General features: G+C 45.4%; 4 protein-coding genes across 4 annotated transcripts; all 4 read right to left on the bottom strand.

Annotated features, from left to right (window-relative positions):
* Nucleotides 1-2,704: 2,704 nt before the first annotated feature.
* Nucleotides 2,705-6,833, bottom strand: CCR75_006161 (uncharacterized protein). The gene is made up of 10 exons (XM_067964232.1): nt 6,036-6,833; nt 5,330-5,970; nt 5,038-5,241; nt 4,833-4,966; nt 4,665-4,759; nt 4,219-4,590; nt 3,907-4,139; nt 3,769-3,846; nt 3,392-3,703; nt 2,705-3,327 (listed from the first exon to the last, which is right to left on the bottom strand). Exons 1-10 carry the CDS (start codon nt 6,775-6,777, stop codon nt 3,091-3,093), a joined length of 3,048 nt encoding a protein of 1,015 aa, XP_067822944.1. The 5' UTR covers nt 6,778-6,833; the 3' UTR covers nt 2,705-3,090.
* Nucleotides 6,834-7,222: 389 nt separating this feature from the next.
* On the bottom strand, nt 7,223-8,842 carry CCR75_006162 (uncharacterized protein; the record flags this gene model as incomplete). The annotated part of the gene is made up of 1 exon (XM_067964233.1): nt 7,223-8,842. One exon carries the CDS (start codon nt 8,840-8,842, stop codon nt 7,223-7,225), a length of 1,620 nt encoding a protein of 539 aa, XP_067822941.1.
* Nucleotides 8,843-8,968: 126 nt separating this feature from the next.
* CCR75_006163 (uncharacterized protein) lies at nt 8,969-13,255 on the bottom strand. Its single transcript, XM_067964234.1, has 6 exons — nt 12,660-13,255; nt 11,072-12,579; nt 10,231-11,001; nt 9,977-10,151; nt 9,554-9,910; nt 8,969-9,498 (listed from the first exon to the last, which is right to left on the bottom strand). The coding sequence occupies exons 2-3, from the start codon at nt 11,537-11,539 to the stop codon at nt 10,681-10,683; spliced, it is 789 nt and encodes a 262-aa protein (XP_067822942.1). The 5' UTR covers nt 11,540-12,579; nt 12,660-13,255; the 3' UTR covers nt 8,969-9,498; nt 9,554-9,910; nt 9,977-10,151; nt 10,231-10,680.
* Nucleotides 13,256-13,626: 371 nt separating this feature from the next.
* On the bottom strand, nt 13,627-14,998 carry CCR75_006164 (uncharacterized protein). Its single transcript, XM_067964235.1, has 3 exons — nt 14,517-14,998; nt 14,104-14,456; nt 13,627-14,033 (listed from the first exon to the last, which is right to left on the bottom strand). Exons 1-3 carry the CDS (start codon nt 14,818-14,820, stop codon nt 13,707-13,709), a joined length of 984 nt encoding a protein of 327 aa, XP_067822947.1. The 5' UTR covers nt 14,821-14,998; the 3' UTR covers nt 13,627-13,706.
* Between the last annotated feature and the right edge of the window lie 2,173 nt (nt 14,999-17,171).

Here is a 17,171-nt window from a genome sequence, read left to right as displayed (position 1 = left end):
GCAAAAATGACGGGGCTACTTAATTCGGACAATTGTTTATTTGAAGTAAATCGCTGCAACTAGCCGGTGTTAGACGCGTTCGTTGCTCTATTTCTCCGTAAAGGCTGCGCTGGTGTCAGCTCTTTGAATTATACACCAAGGGTCGTTTTTCGTGTTAGCCATTACGCTAAAATCAAAGCGTTGAGCCAGTATCCTAAGCATTTTCAAGGCGTTGAGTCAGTGTCCTTTGCGTTCTTATTACCGAATGGAAGACAAATTAGACGAAATAGCAAAGTGACAAGTACCTGATAGCCATATTTGGAATCCAACGCGGAAAAAATAGCTAACCTTCCCATGGAGTTCAACAAGACATCTTTCCGCGGGATTGGCGTTTGCGCCGGAATGGTGGCCATATTCAGCTTATTCCAAGCGTGAACTAAGCGCCATCCACCTGTGGCTTTACACACGCCTAAGGGCTGCAGGGAGGCGCCTTGCTCTCACGCAAATGTCCCGCCTTGGCTCGCTTGTCGAAGAACTTATCGATATAATTGACTTGTTCTTTCGGCAACGGCCATTGCCCGGTCGCAAAATACTTGGTGCCAGGTTCTAAATCAATTTCGTGTCCGATGCCTCTATCGGCCGGTAAAGGCTTGGCGTCTCTTCTGAGAACACATTACGATGTTTACACAAAAAATCAATAAACGGGCTATCTTTCAAGGCATCCCACCTTGAGTAGCGAATCGTGTCTTTTTCTCCGTTTCTAGGACGCTCTCGTCCATTGTGGAAGACGACAACAGTCCACCAAGCTCTCTTCTGGAACTGGTGCGACTACTTCACGATCCTTCCTTCCTTAAATCCGGAGAAGAACAAATCTTACGGCATCTTCGGGAGTTTTACTATCTCACCGGCAGATTTCAAGACGTGCTGGAGCACCTGAACAGAGGATTTCTCCGCTATTTAGTCTTCGACGGCCTCGAACACCTCGTTCGAAAATCTGTCTTCTTTTGTCAGGACCGATCCAAAGGTCACTCCTTTTCGACGTGCCTTTGATCGTCCTTGTCTGTTAGGTACTCGTTCTTCGAGTTACCAAAACCTTTGACCGGGAAGCGGGTGCCGTTGCTCTGTCGGCTAAGCAACTCTTCCAACCGCACCATGCTCTTGCAGTTCTTGCAACACGTGACTTTTTGTCAGCTCGCTGTCTACTGCCACAGGCTCTCGGCTACGTGCGGGACTTTTGGACGCATGACTACTTGTCATCATCCTATTCACTATCCCAGTCTCCACAAGCTGGGTAGGATTTGGTGACTTTTGACATTCCGTCAATGGACCCTCAAAACTGCGTCCGACACGACATCAGTTGCATACGCCTCTCGCAGGAGCACATCCTTTCCGGTGTCCTGCGTAGAGTTAGCAGCTGTGTTTGTACACCAGTCTATTCATGGTTGGTGTCTTGCCAACCTGGTTCTTGCCATCACCCTTTGGGTAGAGTGTCCTCTTGCTGGGCGTCTTAACTCCAGCAAGGACTCTGGCATAGCAGCGAGCCATCATATGGCCGCGCTTGCCGCACTTAGAGATTCAATTTTGACGAAGTTCTCTAATTGGAACCCCGCACCCCTCATTACACTATGGGGAATTTCGGCTATAGGGCCTCCTCCCACCCAACTATCACACACCTTCGGTGCGGGTCGGCAGGGCGGCCACCCATTCGATGGTTGCTCGTCTACTTTTTAGCCTATCTTCGGCGATGTGTCATCGTATCACCCTCTGCGGGTATCGATCCACGTATCTCCCGGTCCCAGTTCCAGTGCTTAACCACTCGGCCACTGAGGTCGGTTAGTGCTTACCGCACTTAGAGCAGACTACGTCTGCATTACCCAACTTTATTCGAGTGGCATCCAGCCTTTCGGACGGTGGCTTATACCAAGCTGTCGCCGAGGCACTGTTGAAGGATTCTCCTCAAGTGCGGCAATTTGAATTACCTCTTCCATTGTCGACGGCACCTTTCTAAAAAGGGTCTGTCGCGATGGGCGGTGCCGCAGCCCGTACATGAACGTGGGCACCTTTATGTTTTCCGATATGGGACCCACACTAATGGACGACGCTAATGGACGCCGTTAGCGAGCGCATCTCCTGCACATATTCTTGCTGAGCACCTTAATGTGTTCCGATATGGGACCCACACTAATGGACGACGCTAATGGACGCCGTCAGCCAGCGCATCTCCTGCACATATTCTTGCATCGCTCGCATGTCGCGTCTAAAGAAGCGCGCCTGAAGCAACACTTCGTTGTTCGGTGGATGGTACACGGAGCGGATCTTTGTCTTAAAGATCGCCCATGATGGGAACGCCTTAACGTCTGCCATAAACGCCGCGTAAGCCCACTTTGAGGCGTTACCGCGCAAATCACAGGTCTATTTACTTTACATAAAGTAACTGACTATTCCGTTAAGTACACAAAGTGTACTTAATGGGTTTGTGTAACGTTAAAGCAACTTTAGCCCGTTTCAATGCGAGCGTATTGCATTAGTACGTCATATGCTGACAGCTGGGGAGATTCAAAAGCGTCTAAGGTGCTGCTTCTTTCCACAGTAAAGTACTTCCTGATGACTCTTACTTATGTGATGCTTCTGTGCCAGGTTGGCGTGACCGTGAAATCATGGGTTCAAGTCCGTACAACTCGCGTGACTTTATATACTTTAACTTAAAAGGATAAACTTATTTAAGGGAATGTCTAGACCCGGGTCTATGTATTTGTTTATGATAAATGTTTATGTAACGTACCTATGAGTAAAACTAACTTTCTTCAAGGCAATAGTGGTGTGGCTTTCGGAACCTGCACATTTTATTCAGATGAAATGCTATACGAAAGTTTTGCGCTTTTTCTCTCTTGGTCTATCCCATTACGTAAAATTTTGCTACACGCATCTTTTGAGCAACTCGTGCTTTTCACACTTGGCAACGAGCAGACTCTATCCTCAAATCTCACGGCCTTATACTAGTCAAATCGCAAAAACCGTGCACACTTGTCGTGTTAAATGCCTACGCATTAGTACTCATCCGTTCCCATTTACCTTCGTCATTCGCAACGAGATGTGTTTGCATGTCTGATTCTATCTACCGCCTGAGAGGCTCATGCGACTAATCTGGCCCAAGAACTCCGAGTATGAGTATGAGCCACCAGGAAAGCTAGCCCTATCTTCAACAAGTTTCCAGAAAAAGCGGCCCTCAGTCGGGTCGCCTTCTCGCATAACCACAATCTTTTGACATGGCAATCTCTCTGCGCGGATCGATGTCAAAATGGCATCAACCCGATTACTTGTGTCATCGTGCGGGGCCATAAGTTTAAGCTGAGCACAAAAAATCACAAACTTCAGCATAAATTTATCATTGAACATCCAATTAGCTATTTACCTGGTTGCAGTCTACGCCCTCCAGCGAAGGAATGCCAAAAAGGCTATTCAAAAGCTCAGGGGAAACTGAGCGGCCCACCCACAAGTACAAGGTTAACGCGTCGTCCAATAGGAACACACCGTCGCACTGCAGCCGTTCGATGGAAAGATTGACAACCGGTGGAAGCACAACGGACTTTGCCGTGGCAGAGTGAGCATTCTCAGCTGCTAGGTCTTCTAAGGCTGGGAGACCTGCCTCCGGCGGCATATTGTGCAGAGCAAACATCCGCGGATAGATGTATGCTTGTGACAACTCAACAGGCATATTATTCAGCTATTTGAACCACAACATTTCATTCTTAGCGTAAGAAAATACAGCTTGGAAAAATTTAGATGTACCTCATACTGCAGGAATGCACGCTCGTCAACGTTTAAGTCGGTGCCGCCACGCAAAGTCGAGTTTTTTAAAAGAGACATCTGCATAACACAATTATTTAGGTTACTCTATCAAAATATAAACGAATTCTTCAGACGCACTATGTATAGAGGCAATAACTGTAGGGACTCAGTGAGATGTAGTTGATATCCAGACGCTTGCTTTGCTCCATAAGCACCAGAGCTGCGGTAGGCGCTAACAATGTCCATACACTGTGCCTGCAATCTTGAGCGGCCGCTGTTTAGTCCTGTCTTAATAGCAATCTCTAGCGCGTTTTTAGCCATAATATTGCACAGGGCGTCTTGGTCAACTTGGCGGAAAATTTCCGCAAAAACTATAATAATAAAAGTAACATCTTACTGTTAGGATGTTCAAATACATGATACGATCTAATTTCACAGGGGGCGACGCACGCTTGGTAACAGGAATGCAAACCGTGTGCACTCGGATCCGTCTCTCGCCACTTGAATTTGTATACAGCAGACCAGCCTGTACGGATATCGTCGTGGATGTTAGCAAGGCGTCACTGTGCGTGAGTTCCACTGCAAACGTTGAATCTGCGTTGCACGTCGGAAGCGCCAGCAGATCTGGTCCACGCAAAAAGAAATTGCCGTAGAAGTTTGCAAGACGCATTCCCTTTGTGCAGCGCACACGCATCACAGCCTCCCATGCAGTTTCACGAACAAGACAATGCGCCAGCTCTTTGCTAAATTTCTCGCCGTCACGCTCAGCATTAAAGGATGGATAATAATAGACCTGACCAGCCGAGTATTTTGATAGGGAGCCTAATGCCAATATACCAAAATAGTCCACAATTTAAAGAAACATTAAAGAAAAGTTGCCGACGCGGAATGCGTACCCATCGAGGCAATATCTGTATACGTTGAAGAAAATAGAAACAAATCCACACTGACTTGTTGGCGGCAGAAATCAATGGCGTTGGTACGATAGAATCTAAACAGGGCGACCAGTGAGCAATACCGTACAAGAAAAATAATCCTTGATCGTAGAAAAAATGATTGCGTACGTATCGGCGGCCTGCAATAACGTGTGTTCTTTGTCTGATCCGTAAAGACTTGGATTTTCACGATTTCGAAGCGCTCCAATTCCTGTCGAAGGCAGCGAATTTTGAAAAACAAGCATTTTGCCCCCAATAGACGACTATTGAAGCACACAATGATTAAGTACGTCTGCACAACACCGAAGTAAGCGAAATCTGCTACACTTTATACCATGAGTTTGAATGCGACACGGATAGCTGGTCCAAGCGCGGTTTCAGCAGAGCTTGCGTTTTGATGGATTGTTGGCAATGTTTCAAGTAACATTTCAACAATCTCGCGCGAGTCGCTAAGATTTACAAGTAGCTCGTCAGGAATAGGAATAAAAAGCTCATCGAGATCAGGAACCACCATCATCTGTGGCGCTTTTAAATTCGACTGTCCGCAAATGTTTCGTATTAATTCGTTGTCAGATAATAAGAAAACCGGTACAACAAATAAGAGGATCACTTTAAAGCGTACGAACCTTTAGATTGTAGAAATGGATCGAATTGTCGTACGTGAGGAAGCCCACACGCGTACGTGGAGCACCTAGTAAATTATCAAGCTGTGCTTTTATCGTATTCACAGCAATCTGAACGGATCCTGATGCCACTGCAGTCGCTGAAACGTCAATGACAAAGACGTAGCAGGGTGGCTGAGGTGGCCGCATCATATATTCTGAAGGAGCAATTACCTCGACGCTGCCAGAACTAAGTTCTGGACGCTCATAATAATCCTGCCGCATTTGATTGGAAGTCAAGTGACAAAAATACGAGCTTGCAACGTCGTTAGATACGCCACAAAGATTGCATCGCCAGCGTCGACCATTGTCGACCCACTGCACAAAAGGATTCATATACGTGCGGCAGTGACGGCAACGCACGACACCAGTCGGTCCAAAGTTCACGACCTTTAATTCTTTGCCATTTTTACAAGGAGCCAATGGGCGAATAATCAGTCCATACGTCAATTTTGACTTATTGGCATGATCAAGTGAATACGGCAGCACGTTCACTGTGAGTCGCATGTACCGCGGATCGCACTGGGCTGCCATCATTTCTTCAGTAATCGGTGATACCTGCTGTGTTTGGTGATGCTGGAATCCCGGCTGTCCTCCATATCCATCTGTTGTGAAGTAACAGAAATTAAGACACAAGATTTTGAATCTTTACACAATAATGACACCGCACCGTTCATTGTATTCGGTTGCTGATAATTGCCACTTGGAAGGTTGCTGTACGCTACAGGCTGCTGGCTTGTGGTCGGGCCTTGCTGTTGATTTAACACTGAAGGTTGATGATACATCAATGGCTGTTGCGAAGACTGCTGAGCCATGCTAGGAGCACCTGGGGGTGCCATCATTCCACCCATTGGCACAGGACCTCTTGGCAGTCCGGCCATGCCTGGACCTGAAGGTCCGGTACTATTAAGTCCCATGCTGGCGAATTGATGTGTGAGTCCGGTAGGAGGTCCGTGGATCGCGGCTTCAGCTCCTGGTGGAGGTGGACCAGGAATACCTTGACGCATGGGAGGCACCATACCCGATGGAGGAGGTCCGCGCATCATCTGTGGCTGATTTAAGCTACTTGGTTCTCCAATTGATGGTCCATAGCTTCTGCTGCCGCTCATAGAAGCTGGATTCCTGCCAAATTGCTGCGATGTCGCGGCCGAGGGTTGACTGGCCGGGCCCGACGAAAAATTGCTGTTTTTCGGCACAAAGCTGCTCGGGCCACTACCCATCTGATGTAATGGACCAGCGGATAGAATATGGCTGCTGCCGCTGCGGACGGGCGTGATACCGCCACTGCCTGAGAGAGGTGCGTTTACCTGTGCCGGATTAAACGGACGAAAAGCTGCGGTGTGCGGAGTTTGTGATTGCTGCGTATTCTGCTGCGGTGGACCACCGTACGTCTGATACGGAGGGTTGTTCATGGCCGTAAGGCAGTGTGCAGATGCTCGTCCTACCTCCAAGGTTTCAGATCCACGCGGCCTAATATGGGGGAAAAAAAGCTTTAACGTAATGTTGCACCACGCGTGCAGAATAGATTCTAGTTGTCGACCATGTTCGGTACACCATTTTGCATAAAACACACTGCACGCATTTTCATATTGGAACATGGCCGTGCCTCTTCTTCATATACCTATATTTTTCAACATATTATTTAAGAGGAACACAGTTCAGCTGCTTTGCATATTAAGTAAATCCGTTTGACATTTATCGATTTTTCAATACAGCTCTATTAAGAAATTCCTTTCTTAGGGTCCTTAGAGCGGTCGCGCTAAGGTAAAAGCCATAGTAGAGCATAAATTATTCTGCTTAATATGAAAATAGGCCGAAGTTGTTCAATATTGTCTACGAAACTGTACCAAGCACACTTCACTCGCTTGCCAAAACAGCTTTACGCTCGTAAAATTCGCGTACCCAGTTATGCATATACTGTTTCTCAACCTTACGCACGGCCAGCACCGACGGAGTATCTAATTTGTTACTAAACATAAGATCAAGATGGTGGGCACCACCTTCAACGGAAAGAGCGACGACAGAATTCGAGTAATTCTGTAGCACTCCCGTGCCCGACCAGGGATCGTAGTTTCCGTTGCTAAATACGATATTACTTGCCACTTTTAGTGCCTTGCGCCCTCCGTACTGTATCGTAGCCCAAAGGGGACGAATGTCAACCCTCCACTTGGACCTACACAATTCTTTATCGGCAGTAAAGTTCCACGGAATAGGCCAAAACATATCGGTCACCCCATCAACGTTTTGGGGCTGATACATTTCAGAGCAAAAGAGATAGTCCCAGAAATTCGAATTCTGTGCAGATGCATTGGATGACGCAGTGAGCTCAAAGCACTTTTGGTCCTTGGTACTATTATAATACACACCAAGAGACTTTGAAAAGGCAGACAAGAGACCAATCTCGTCGTCCGCTGCAAAGTCATCAGCAACATATGAGCATGCCACACGAACTGGGTACGGTGGTAGTACGCTGACGCCGTTCATTATATACGATGAAGGATACGGATAGTTGCCCATTGCCATGTAGTCAAACGCTGACTTGGCCCAAATCATAACTCTTGCAATGTCTTTCGTGGACTCGACTTTTACAACTTCGCAGAGCGAAAGAGCTTCTTTAAGCTGGTTTCGACCTTTTTCCGACCGCGCCAGTGTTTTCATGACTGACCACGTTCGACGAATATTTGCTGCACAGAGTGGTGCTGATCCCGCTCTCTTGGACGCATCAAATGTCACCAGACGTGCAAATGACCCTTTGTCTAATGTCCCTACGTCTCCCAGAAATGATAGAATCGGAGCTGAACTCGCTATGACGCCGTCGACGACATGAGGGTATTTCATCCGGAGCCAAGATCCCAGCATGCCACCATAGGAGCCGCCAAAGCCAATCACAGGGATATCGTACATCCAAATATTTTTTAAGTGCAAAATAAGCACTGCGTAATCTGCCAACGCTTGCTCCGTTGATAAATATTTCATGTGCTTAATCATTTCGTCACCAAAAGGTACCGACTTGCCAAAGTATCGGTGCTCTGCAAACACAAGCATTGCGCTAAACTCTTTGGCATTCTCCCACATGAGGCCCGTGTGATTTAAGTACAATTCGACGTCGGCCTCGTTACCAACATAGAAAAAAAGGACGCCATTAGATTGGAAATGACGATCGCAGACAAAATATCGTTGCTGGTAGGTGGGCGCTCCGACATCGAAGTGGTCAAGCGTCTGTGTAAAATAATTTTCTTTACATTCAGATTGCAGATGTGAGGGCAAAACATTTATGTTTGTCGTCGACTGATGACTTTGAACAGAATTGAATGAGACGGATGTCGAGTCTCCGAGGCAGAGTTTCATGATAATTATAAGCACGGGTGTCACCGCGATCCCTGCGACTACCAGTAGCACATAATAATGACTTCTTGGCGCCTTTTTAAAGGGTATAGTTGTCAAATTCAGTAGAATTGGCATCATTTCTTCCTCCATCTCACCTCGCATTTGCGTCACCCGCAAGAATATCTTAAATGCTTCAATTTTTGATGGACTGTCAGATAAAATTAAAATTACTATCCTCTGTTATTTAAATTCACTGTGCAAAAAACCGAGGCGGATCTTAGTGGACACTGTAGCATTAAATGATTTTTATTTTAGTTTTACGCTTCGACATGCTTCCATCTTTGAAATACATTTACCGACAATAGAGCTTCCCGATACACCAGCAATTTCGATTTAAGATAAACACGCGCGTAACTGCTATCAGTATAGGTCATTATATGATAATACCAGTTGTTTTCTGCTTCGCATAGCTGCTAAACATATACGAAGCATGTGAGCGATGAAGGTGCAGCCGTGCAACATTTACGTGCGATAAAGTGTAATATGCCTCGAGTCGTGGTCTCATTTACTACTCTTTCCAGCTTACATCGAGCGACACACTTTGTCTCGTTTTAGGCATCAAAAAAGTGCAAAACCCTACGGCAATAGGTCCTGGAATGCCACACGAATGACTTTATTATCGTTTCCATGGGCCGTACATCCTCCAAACATGTACATCGCATTATTGTAAACGACAGCCCTGTGCCAAGCGCGAGGCATCATTGGAGGATCAGACTTGACAAGCTTCCATCTCGGAGCGTCGTCATCTATGCCAGGACCAACTTCAGCATTTATCGAGCTTTCAATTATTTCACAACGCACCATTTTCAAACCCCAACACATAGGTGTCACCCTTCAAGCAGCCAGTGTTGCCTCCGTGGACGATCAAATGGGGGCCAATGCTTGAACACGAGTGCGTATAGCGCGATGCAGGCCCGTGCCCTTGTGTCTTAATCTTTTGCCATTTGCAATCAATGCGATCCTTCGTTACCCTTTCTGCGTACGAGCACTGCTAAATCTGTCATTATTACAAGTTGCCTAACGTACCAATAACGAACGTAAAAAGCTGGCCACGACGATACTTGCCATCGTATCCTCCAAAAAGGTACATGCGGTCTTTGAAAACGCACACCGAGTGCGTTGATGACTGCCCTGGATTATCTCCGCGAGTCTGAAGTTCTATCCAAGTTGGTACTTTAGTATCTACTTACAAATTATAACCCGTTTATGTCAATGAGGCCGAACCTACGCAAACAAAGGGGCATCTGGCTACCAAATCGAAGCGCGAATGTATCACTGAGCCGCTGGGGATGACCATAACCGCCATACAAAATTGACATGCCACGCAGCGGAGTAAGTGAGTACCAGTAACGCATCGATGGCAATGTTCCCGTAACTTCTAATGTTCCCACATCCAATCCTTCGATATACGACCATCCATTCAAGTGTCAATTAATTGAAGTAAAACTAAGCAATGACGAATTATACAATAAGCATACTGAGGTGAATGCGATGCAGCTCCGTCGTATATTTTCCATCTTTTGTTCCACCGATTACGAACAAATCGTCATCGATAACGAAAACTTGTAGGAGATTCCCCATCTGAGGGGCTCTGCCGCCTACCACAGGTCTTGTCCAGCGAGGCGATGGTAGCGCTGCGAGATCTAAAGTATGCACATCGTTCAGCCGGAGCTCGCCGACAATTCCACCAACGACTATCAGATAGCTCTTATAAATCGCTATTCCACAGTCGTATCGCGGCTCTGGTGGATTTGCTTCCAACCTTATTATTTCCACTCCATAAAAACAATCGCAGGATGATCACGCGTTTCTTTACGAGATCTGGCTTTCCTCTTGCCAACTTGGCTAGCGTTAAGTCTAGAGGTGCTTGAAGTGGATTTAACAATTGCCATATTAGTCGATGATGGTTGCTTAATTGATGATGACTGTCAATAAAGTCGACTTTTGACCGCTTTCAGCGATCGGCGTGGTCTCCTCGCTGATCCAAAAACGAAGCTGCCACTTAGAAAAGCCTTCACTGAAACAGGAGCTACGGGATGCTTATTTTCATATAAAATCAGATCGTCGACGTCAATACCGTCGTCCGAGTCGCTAAACTTGACTTGCTGCAGAGGCATATCAAAACTGTCGAAAAGAATTCCAGACTGTCCCTTAGACGCTTCGTGACTGACGGAATGATAACTACTATTGCTGAGTCGTATTTGATCAGCCAGGACAATAGGGCCTCCAATTGCGCCCAATATATTAATCTAGTGACAATATTGACACATTTAGCTTATAAAATAGGAATGTACAATAACTAATCGCTTAAAGACTTACTGGCATGCAGCGATCTTGTCCTGTGGTAATCACAGGGTGCATATCGACTGTTGAAAATGCATCACTCTTCCCAGGTTTAAAATACTCTTGAGCTTGACACAATAGACAGTCATCGAGCGATGCAAGTGATTGCTGCATGCAAGACCAGCATAAGGCATGACCACAATCTTGGAGCACAGGAAGTTGTATCACCCGGAGACAAACTGGGCACGAGCTGCTTTGAGAAACAGGCGCAAGTTGCAAGCGAAAGGTGGTCGCTGTCTCAGTACCATCCCAAGAGCTTTCATTTATCGGAAATTCCTCCGGTGAATATCTCTTTTCTTTCTCCTCTGCAGTATATTCGATATTAGAATCAAGGTGTCGCTCGTCTTGTTCAAAGGGGAATGCTCCAGCAGAATTGCTTTCAAAGGCATCATTGCCAGTCTCTAAAAATGTATTTTCGGTGCTTTGATATATTGGACGTCTCATGACGAGGGTCAATCCAGGACCGGGAGAATGTCAATCCTCGACTAGATCCATGCCTTTACGATTGGCTGAAACATTGATGTCCAAGGAATGTCTAATGTTATTTTTATTTTTGGTTTCTTAGGCCAACACCCATTTGTTCAATTAATTGGGTGATACACTTTACAACAACCGAAGTGTACCCATTACAGCGCCGATGAAGCAGCCACCCGTAACCGTGCACTCCTAGCGAGTCGGCAACACTTGGACTAAATTGCTTATAAAGTATTGCAATCCCTGCAGAAATTTCTGCGTATTGTTGGATTATTTGTATTTTATTATCGAAATTTTAATCTTTAATCGATGAAATTCATACTCAATTTATAACACGTCTTAATTAATCTCACTGTAAGACGTGAAGCCGGAAACACCTTTTGATTGCTTTGCTGTCAAAATTCATACTGCAACCTCACCATATATTTTGTCGACTGCAGAATTTTATTAGGTGTCGAAGTCGTCGTCAGAAACCCGTTGTAAGTGTAGTCGTCTTCCAGAAACCCGCGACGAATGTAGTCTTCGTTCGAATACTCATCCCGAATGTAGTCGTTAGACATCCAAAAAGTCCAAATCTTCCCCAAGATCATCTCCGTCCCAGTCTGGAACGTCAAAGAAATGAAAGAGGTGATCATGTCGCTGTAAAATATGCTGCGCTGCATTTCCAATCCGAAGTCCATTTCGGCGACGTCGCGGCTTGGGTGATCGTTTCAAACAATCCAGGTGTTTCACGTCTTGACCTTCGGAGTCTCGGTGTGCGTAGAAGCAACGTGGACCAAACGGACAACTACCGAGGAGTCCTGTAAAATATTTGCACTCCCGCAGGGCCAAGTGGCTCTTGTACGCCTCAACAACCTTGTCCTTTTCCTCGCCTGCCACAAAAATGAGCGATGGCACGATAAAATCACTTGGAAGACGACATGCTGGACAAGCGCGAATGACTTCTAGCTCCATATCCTTCGACTGGCGCCACGAGCGCAGGCATTCTAGACAGAAGCAGTGATCGCAACCTTTAGCGGATACAATGTTCGAGTGTAAGCCAATTCGAATATTGAAGTTCAATACGTTCAAAAGAGATAATAGAACTTACGCAATAGACCAAAGTGCTTGCCAGATTGAACGATGTCGTCAAAACAGATACCGCACGTGAAATCTTGCTGGTTTACAGCAGCCTCAATATGGATGGCAGCGCCGCTGCTCAAGGCTGCAAACGTCTCTGCTTTTCCTATAATTGAAGCTGAATGAGTGAAGTTGACAGCTTTGCCGTCTGGCAGCAAAGCTGGGTTGTGTTTAAGGCGGCAGTACTCGCCGTATTTGCAATTCCCACGCAAATAGAACGGACAATTTACTAATGATGCCGCTGCTGAAAGATTCTCGGTCTCATTATCAGCGCATTCACTCACCTGGGCGGGCAGCTCATGCGAAAAGGTACAGCGGCTGCCGTAGCGACACTTTCCAAGCACGAAAAAGCGGCAGAGTGCAGTCGTCGGCGCCACAAATACACACTCGGGTTGAAAGCTGTCCACCATGGCGTTGTGCTTCTCCTTGTATTGACTGTCAAAATTACAACGGCCTGACTCTTGTTTAATTGATAGTCGGTATTGATTCTCGATTTCGTGCTCGTGGCTACGACAGTGTGAAGAGCTATAAGTGTATCTATCCAACGAATCAGTTCTCAGAACAGGGAGTTGTGTACCTGGAACTGGATTTTTGGGGAAGCGACAGAAAAGCGGACAGCAAATACGTTAAAAAAAATTTACGTGTAGCGAGGGCGATGCGAGTGAAGCACACCTTTGAGACCCTGAGCGGTGCATTGTTCTGAAGTTCTTTGATGTTTTTCAACTACTCTGGTACATTGCTGGTACATTCGTAGATTGCAATATTTAATGTGGCTCACATACATTATTAGTTGCTACATCAACAATAATGAAATATCACACTTTTCTTCGCGATTAGCCGCAACGCTGTTGACAGTAGCGTTTTTCTGTGACATCGCAGAGGAGCAATAGACATCAGATAGTTAACTAAGCTAAGAGTAATAATCCAATTCTAGAAAATTTCGTGGCAGAATTGACAATTAATAATGTTGTAGATATCACATAAAAGTAAGCAATAAAGTTCGTGCAAGAGCCGCAATTTACACATTAGTAGTATCGGCGTCCTGCGCTATTCTGCCAGTACGACGCTCGCGAATTTCTTCTAAAGGTAACCCTGCCGAGTCATGACTAAAGATCGATCCATAGTTGTAGCTGAACGCAAAAGTTGCAGATACAGCTCCAATGACGGAACCAGCCAGGATATCACTGTAATGATGCCAATTGTCAATGCAACGCGTAATAGCAATCCAGGAAGCAAGTACAATAGGCAAGCAGCACACGATTAGCAAAAGGGACTTCTTTCCGCCTTGCAGTGTAGAAATACTGTGGACCTCGCTGTTAAGACGGGACCGGCCCAAGAGATATAGCTGTTTAAAAGAAAATAACAACGCATATAAGAATATTGATTTATAGAGTAGAAAAATCACGCAAGCGTACCGTCAAAACAAGCATGGATGCCCACGCAAAAGACGCGTGACCCGACGGAAAACTCTTCCGACCCTCCTTCTCCCCGTCGTCATCGGTGCATAAATTAGTGACGCCGTCCCACATTACGTCAAAGTCCCAACCACACATGTCGTAGAAACTTGGTCGGAAGCGGCCAGTAACATTTTTGATAAATTGCGTGAGAAAAATGGACAGCGCCACCGATTGAAACAGACTGAGCAAGAAGTCACGCGTGTCATGAGGAATGACGCGTACGTGACCAAACAATGGAAGCACATAGTTTACAATAAGGTTTGTTGCGATCGGAATACCGATTCCGAGTGCCTGCAAAAGCCATAGTGGTACTGACATGAAGACATAAACAGTAAGTATCTAATTCGCAGCTGCTTTTGACAAAGACTCACCTTGTTCTGATAGCTTAACCTCATCAATAGTCGGATCAAGAGACCAAACCGAGGTTGACTCGCTTAAGCGTACTTGGATTCCGCGAATCGGACGTTCATGCACATCGATATTCGCAAACACAACACCAAAGAAATATAAAATTAAGGTGCTGCCAAATTCTAGAAGGCGGTAGTTTCGAATAAACTGCACGATTGCAGCCGTATATGAATGCACAGCGCTTGCGTCGCTAACGTAAAATGGAGTGTCATCGCTTTCCTCAATCACGTCGCTGAGCTGACCCTCTTTTCTATCGTACGTAGCCATTTTTGTGATGACCGAGAAAATAGATAATGACAGGATGTTTAAATGTACCGATAATTTCGCAACAATTGACCCCCTCCCCTAAATGTGATTTCTCGTGAGTAGTAACCAAACGTCTTGCTTTCTACGTCAGTATCACAATCGCTCGGACCAGAAATCTAAAATGGCGTATTTCTCTTTGTAAAATGCGAATAAAGCGCATATCTCTCCGACTTCGACAACGAAGTGCAAAGCGAATCTACAAAAAATAAGAACAAGAAGTTCATCAAAGTGCTTGTATGAGGCAAATATGGAAAATGCGACTGCATATTTCGAACCGGTAGGGATGGTAGAAAGACTATTTGTGGGTTGTGACTTGTAAGCCCTGACTTTTAAGTGTTTACTAGGCAAAGGTTTGACCAGAGACTTGTTGACAAGATGGAAAAAATGGAATAAATTCAACTTATCAAACTATATAAAAATATGCACAACGCATCTTCTAGAACCCCACCTCTAGTATCAGAGAACATCTCCAGCAGCACCTTAAATAACAGATGAGCCATTGCAATTGCTCATACAATACAACAGATGGTGGAGTTCACCATCTATTACACTCCCCCTCAATTGCTGATCTCTGGACCCTCAACAATTCCACTTAGCTTGACTAGCTTGATGAATTACGGCATAGGGATCATAAAGTCCGCAAATTGTTTAGCAGTAGGCACATGCTGCATCTTGATCACACCGTCTTGAACTGCGTCTCGCACAAAGTGATAGCGTAGGTCAATAGGCTTCGCTCGCGACTGGTATTCCACATGTTCTGCCATTGATATTGCGGTTTGGTTATCAACATTCATGACGGTAGCAGGTTGCTGAATCGCACCCAGTTCTTGAAGTGAAAGACGAAGCCAAAATCTTTTTTGCGATGCAAGAGATAAAGCCATATATTCGGCTTCGACAGAGGGAATAGCAACGGTCCTTTGCCGCTTAGACTAGATGACATGAGCACCGCATAGAGTCACTAGCAATCCAGACGTGGATCAACGCCTTGACAAATCGCTACCCCAATTCGAATCAACAAAAATAGTGGGCACGAATTCCTTTTCGTCGCCACGCTTGTAGCAAATACCGACCTAATGTGTCCCCTTTAAATAACGAAGCCCACCCACTGCAGCCTTCATGTGTGTTTGTGTCGGCGACTTAAAGTACTGCGATAATAGGCAAATTGACACACTGATGTCAGGACGTGACGCACCAGATATGAAGAGCAGGTGTAGGCGGGCACGTCGTAATGCGGCCACGCTCTACTTAGACACACACCCTAGCACAGCGAGGAAGCGGTTAAACCAGCTTCTCTTGCGTGCAGTGAGGTAGTTGTGGTGGGCGCGTCAGCGACCTCACCCAACGCGATAAGTACTTTGATTAAGTGTCGTCACGGAAGCGGTAATCCGGCACCTCGTGCGCACTTATCAAGTAGGAGGTAGTTTTGAGACTGATTTATATTTAACCGTATTAAACATAGATACCCAATATTACCAATCAAAATATAATCGCTGTAACGGGGTGTATCGTTACATGAATATAACACTTAAAGGTTGTTAATTAAAATATTATCTAAAAGGTAGATAATATTTAGAGGATATTACTTTATATAGTAATGTCCTGAATTCTTATCCATAAATAGGTATAGACCATTATGTCTATTTATTCCGCAGACTAATCAGCTGTAGAAGTAATCAAAGAGAGTTACAAGATAAGATAGATAAGAATTCATTTACATGTTTAGTATTAGTTTATAGTTAAGTCAGCATTTACAAAGATAGATTAAGAGACACTTAACTATATTAATACAGTTTTCATTTTACACTCTTAAGCTAACTTGTCTTAAGAGAAGTCTTCCTCTATATGTACAGTGTACGTCACCTAACGAAAGGCACCGCTCACAACTGAAGCAGTGTGAAGTGGACTTGTACTGAAACAGTACAAGTCGCAGTGCCCCGTTACACCTGGTAGCACTTTGTAGTCCGTCCAAGGACCACATTTCCCACATTTAACATGGACATGTTAGATGGTAGTGGGAATACGCATCACGTTTCCCCTGAAAGCTACTCCTTTCTAAGTGATATAGAAAGGAGTGCGGTTGAACGAATGAGTTCATCCGTAGGAAACGATGCAATCCTGGCATTACTGTCCAACTTAGACAGAGATGCCCTCCATTCAACCGTCGCCAAGTTCATACAACATGAACTTGACGAGATGAAGGAAAAAGTAGCCTTGCTGAATCAGCAAGGCTCTCAACAGGCGGAACTGTTGAGATTACAACAGGTACAGACCCCTGTACCTGGGATGACGCAAACGCGTCGTCCCGAAACTCT

The sequence above is a fragment of the Bremia lactucae genome, linkage group LG1 (assembly GCF_004359215.1).
Source record: "Bremia lactucae strain SF5 linkage group LG1, whole genome shotgun sequence".
Taxonomy (NCBI): Eukaryota; Oomycota; class Peronosporomycetes; order Peronosporales; family Peronosporaceae; genus Bremia; species Bremia lactucae.
Note: the sequence above shows the minus strand (reverse complement) of the source record. Positions and strands in the feature narration are given on the sequence as shown.

Excerpts from the sequence above, each read along its gene's own strand:
- CCR75_006164 (XM_067964235.1), bottom strand. The coding sequence starts at position 14,820 with ATGGCTACGTACGATAGAAAAGAGGGTCAGCTCAGCGACGTGATTGAG. Across the intron at positions 14,457-14,516 it reads GGTTAAGCTATCAGAACAAG|TACCACTATGGCTTTTGCAG; the intron begins GTGAGTCTTTGT and ends TCTTCATGTCAG. Across the intron at positions 14,034-14,103 it reads CATCCATGCTTGTTTTGACG|CTATATCTCTTGGGCCGGTC; the intron begins GTACGCTTGCGT and ends TCTTTTAAACAG.
- CCR75_006161 (XM_067964232.1), bottom strand. The coding sequence starts at position 6,777 with ATGAACAACCCTCCGTATCAGACGTACGGTGGTCCACCGCAGCAGAAT. Across the intron at positions 4,967-5,037 it reads GTGTCGCATTCAAACTCATG|TCGTCTATTGGGGGCAAAAT; the intron begins GTATAAAGTGTA and ends GTGCTTCAATAG. Across the intron at positions 4,140-4,218 it reads TTGCATTCCTGTTACCAAGC|TTTTTGCGGAAATTTTCCGC; the intron begins GTGCGTCGCCCC and ends TTATTATTATAG.
- CCR75_006163 (XM_067964234.1), bottom strand. The coding sequence starts at position 11,539 with ATGAGACGTCCAATATATCAAAGCACCGAAAATACATTTTTAGAGACT. Across the intron at positions 11,002-11,071 it reads GACAAGATCGCTGCATGCCA|ATTAATATATTGGGCGCAAT; the intron begins GTAAGTCTTTAA and ends TATTGTCACTAG.